Source organism: Alosa pseudoharengus, unplaced genomic scaffold (genome assembly GCF_046254945.1).
Source record: "Alosa pseudoharengus isolate Yale_2024_CS ecotype anadromous, Long Island Sound unplaced genomic scaffold, YU_APseudo_1.1 YU_APseudo_1.1_scf_18, whole genome shotgun sequence".
Classification (NCBI taxonomy): Eukaryota; Metazoa; Chordata; class Actinopteri; order Clupeiformes; family Clupeidae; genus Alosa; species Alosa pseudoharengus.
The window spans coordinates 18430675-18433174 of record NW_027468650.1 but is presented as its reverse complement, the minus strand read 5'-3'; the positions used below and the strand labels follow the sequence as shown (position 1 = coordinate 18433174).

Below are 2500 nucleotides of genomic sequence, written 5' to 3'. Positions count from 1 at the left end.
TCTGGCTTGAACGGCTACAGTAAACTGGACTGTGAATATACTACACTATTGACTGAGTGTGTGTGTGTGTGTATTTGAGTAGACGTAGTAGATGAAGTTCTCTGTGTGCGTACAGTGTGTGTGCACGTGTGCATGTGTACACTGGGAGAGATAGATGAGCACTCAGTGAGCTGTGCTGCAGCCCTTGCTGCTAGGGCTGCTGCCATTCATTTTAAATGAGCTACATCCAAACATCAGGTAACATAAATATGTAATCAACTTCATGTGCCTCTCATCTATAATGCAAAAGCCACTGCACTCCTGTCAGAGAAAATAGCAAAAACTCCAGTCCGTTGCCTCTCTCTCTCTCTCCACTCTCTCCCCCATCTCTCTTTCTCTCTCTCTCTCTCCCCCATCTCTCTCTTTCTCTCTCTCTCTCTCTCTCTCTCCACTCTCTCCCCCATCTATCTCTCTCTCTCTCTCTCTCCCCCATCTCTCTCTCTCTCTCTTTCTCTCTCTCTCTCCACTCTCTCCCCCATCTCTCTCTTTCTCTCTCTCTCTCTCCCCCATCTCTCTCTCTCTCTCTCTCTCTCCCATCTCTCTCTCTCTCTCTTTCTCTCTCTCTCTCTCTCTCTACCCCCACCTCTCTCTTTCTCTCTCTCTCTCTCTCTCTCTCTCTCTCTCTCTCCCCCATCTCTCTCTCTCTCTCTATGAGTAAACAATCTGAGTTGCATGGGAGATGGGCTGAGTGCAAAAAGAGGAGGTTAAATGAATGAGTGAAACATTCATAGGTGAGGCCAACAGCTGCAGACCGACAATGTTTTTGTTTTTTTTACATTTTCTATACACAACACGCTAGACACTTTGGTACCTCAGAATTATCACAAACTGCGTTTCCATCCTGTGCTACATTGACAGGAAGGGAAAATTGTATTACAGCAGGCGTAGCTTAAAAAGCTGAATCAATGAATCTCACCTGAAATCTTGCAGCCGTAGACCTCAAAGCGCAGGGCGATGCCGTTCTCCCAGGTGAATGGCCGCAGACGTACGTAGCGGGCAAGAGTGCGCTTGGGCAGCGCCGCCTTGACCTTGTCCGTTGGGTTGGTGTTCCCTTGGAAAATCTGACAATGACACAATGGGAAAAAAAAGAGACAGACATCAATTATTGACGTTGTTTGTTTTTGAATGTCAGCTGGGGGAGAGAAGGCCCAACAAAGCACGGGGAATCACCTGGCGCCTTGCCCCAGAAAATGAGACGGGGAAGGAAGAGGGGGGTGGGGGAGGCAGACGGAGAGACAGAGGGCTTATTTAGGTCAGCTTCCTCAAAGCACTGCTGTTATGATGATGTGGACGAAAAAAAAGACACTCCTAAAGAGAGAATTTTACTGTAAAGAGAGCTTGCCATTCTAATGCATTTCATGGAGATGAAGAATTGTCGCTAAAAGATGGGCACTCATCCATTAACCTCTTCGGGACACACCACTGCTCAAAATTCACTCCTTAAATGTCAGCCGAGTCATTTCATCTGTATGGATCCCTCACTCCTAACTCCTTCTTTTTTCTTAGTCTGTCTATCTCTGCCCTCCACCCGTCTCCCTCTCTTTATCTCTCTCCAAGATGCCCTGAGGAAGAGCATCCAGTGTGCCGATCAGACCCCTCCACTGCTAATCACAGAGCCCAATGATGCCATAACCCTTTGGCCTTTCCAACTGAGTGCCTGCCAGGCCCGCCAGCCCTCTGAGAAAGCCCACGCAATGTGTGTGTGTGTGTGTGTGTGTGTGTGTGTTTGTTTGTATGTGTGTGTGTGTGTGTGTGTGTGTGTGTGTGTGTGTGTGTGTGTGCATAGAAAGTTAACATGGGCTGAAGTATGCCTCACACATGCAAGCACACTCACACTCTTCAACAATATCTAGGGCACACTCACACACCCACACCCACACACACAGTTATTAGTCCATCCAGAACACCTTGTTGTTGAATCCCTGGGCATTGCTTATTAAATGTGTGAGAATAAGTGTGCGTGTGTGTGTATGTGAGAGAGAAAGATAGAGAGGAGCAGGAGAGAGTGAGAGAGAGAAAGAGATAGAGAGAGAGATCCTGTTCATTCCCTCTCCCATTAGGAGTCTGCGATAATGACAAAAAAAAATCTCAATTCAGTCAATACCGACAATAAGACGATATTTTGCAAATTGTTTGTTCAAGTCTCATATTATACCTAGTATCTTACTCATGCTAAGAGGATATACATTTATCCTTATTAATGATATTATATAACAACATATAATAATTTACCTCAAACTAAAATAAGTGAATACAATGTAAAAAAAAGTATTAACCAAAGGTCAGAGGGTCTATGTGTGGCTCTGTGCCTACATGTGTCCACAAGTTATAAGCACACCAAGGAAGGTTAAAAGGTAACATGGCCATGTCCTCCTAATGTTTCACATTTTATGGAAGATGGTGCTTATGATATTTGAGATGTCAAGGTAAATTTGGTGGTCCTGGGCGCTATTTTGGAACA

The 2500-nt window shown here is 45.3% G+C and overlaps 1 protein-coding gene across 5 annotated transcripts in view; it reads right to left on the bottom strand.

The window, feature by feature from the left end:
- Positions 1–2500, bottom strand: part of nrp1a (neuropilin 1a) — a 64844-nt gene that overhangs the window by 13405 nt on the left and 48939 nt on the right. For all 5 annotated transcript variants that reach the window (XM_076290390.1, XM_076290389.1, XM_076290391.1 and 2 more), the window contains one exon: positions 956–1100. In XM_076290390.1, coding sequence (XP_076146505.1) covers positions 956–1100 — 145 coding nt within the window. The remainder of the gene's footprint in view (positions 1–955; positions 1101–2500) is intronic.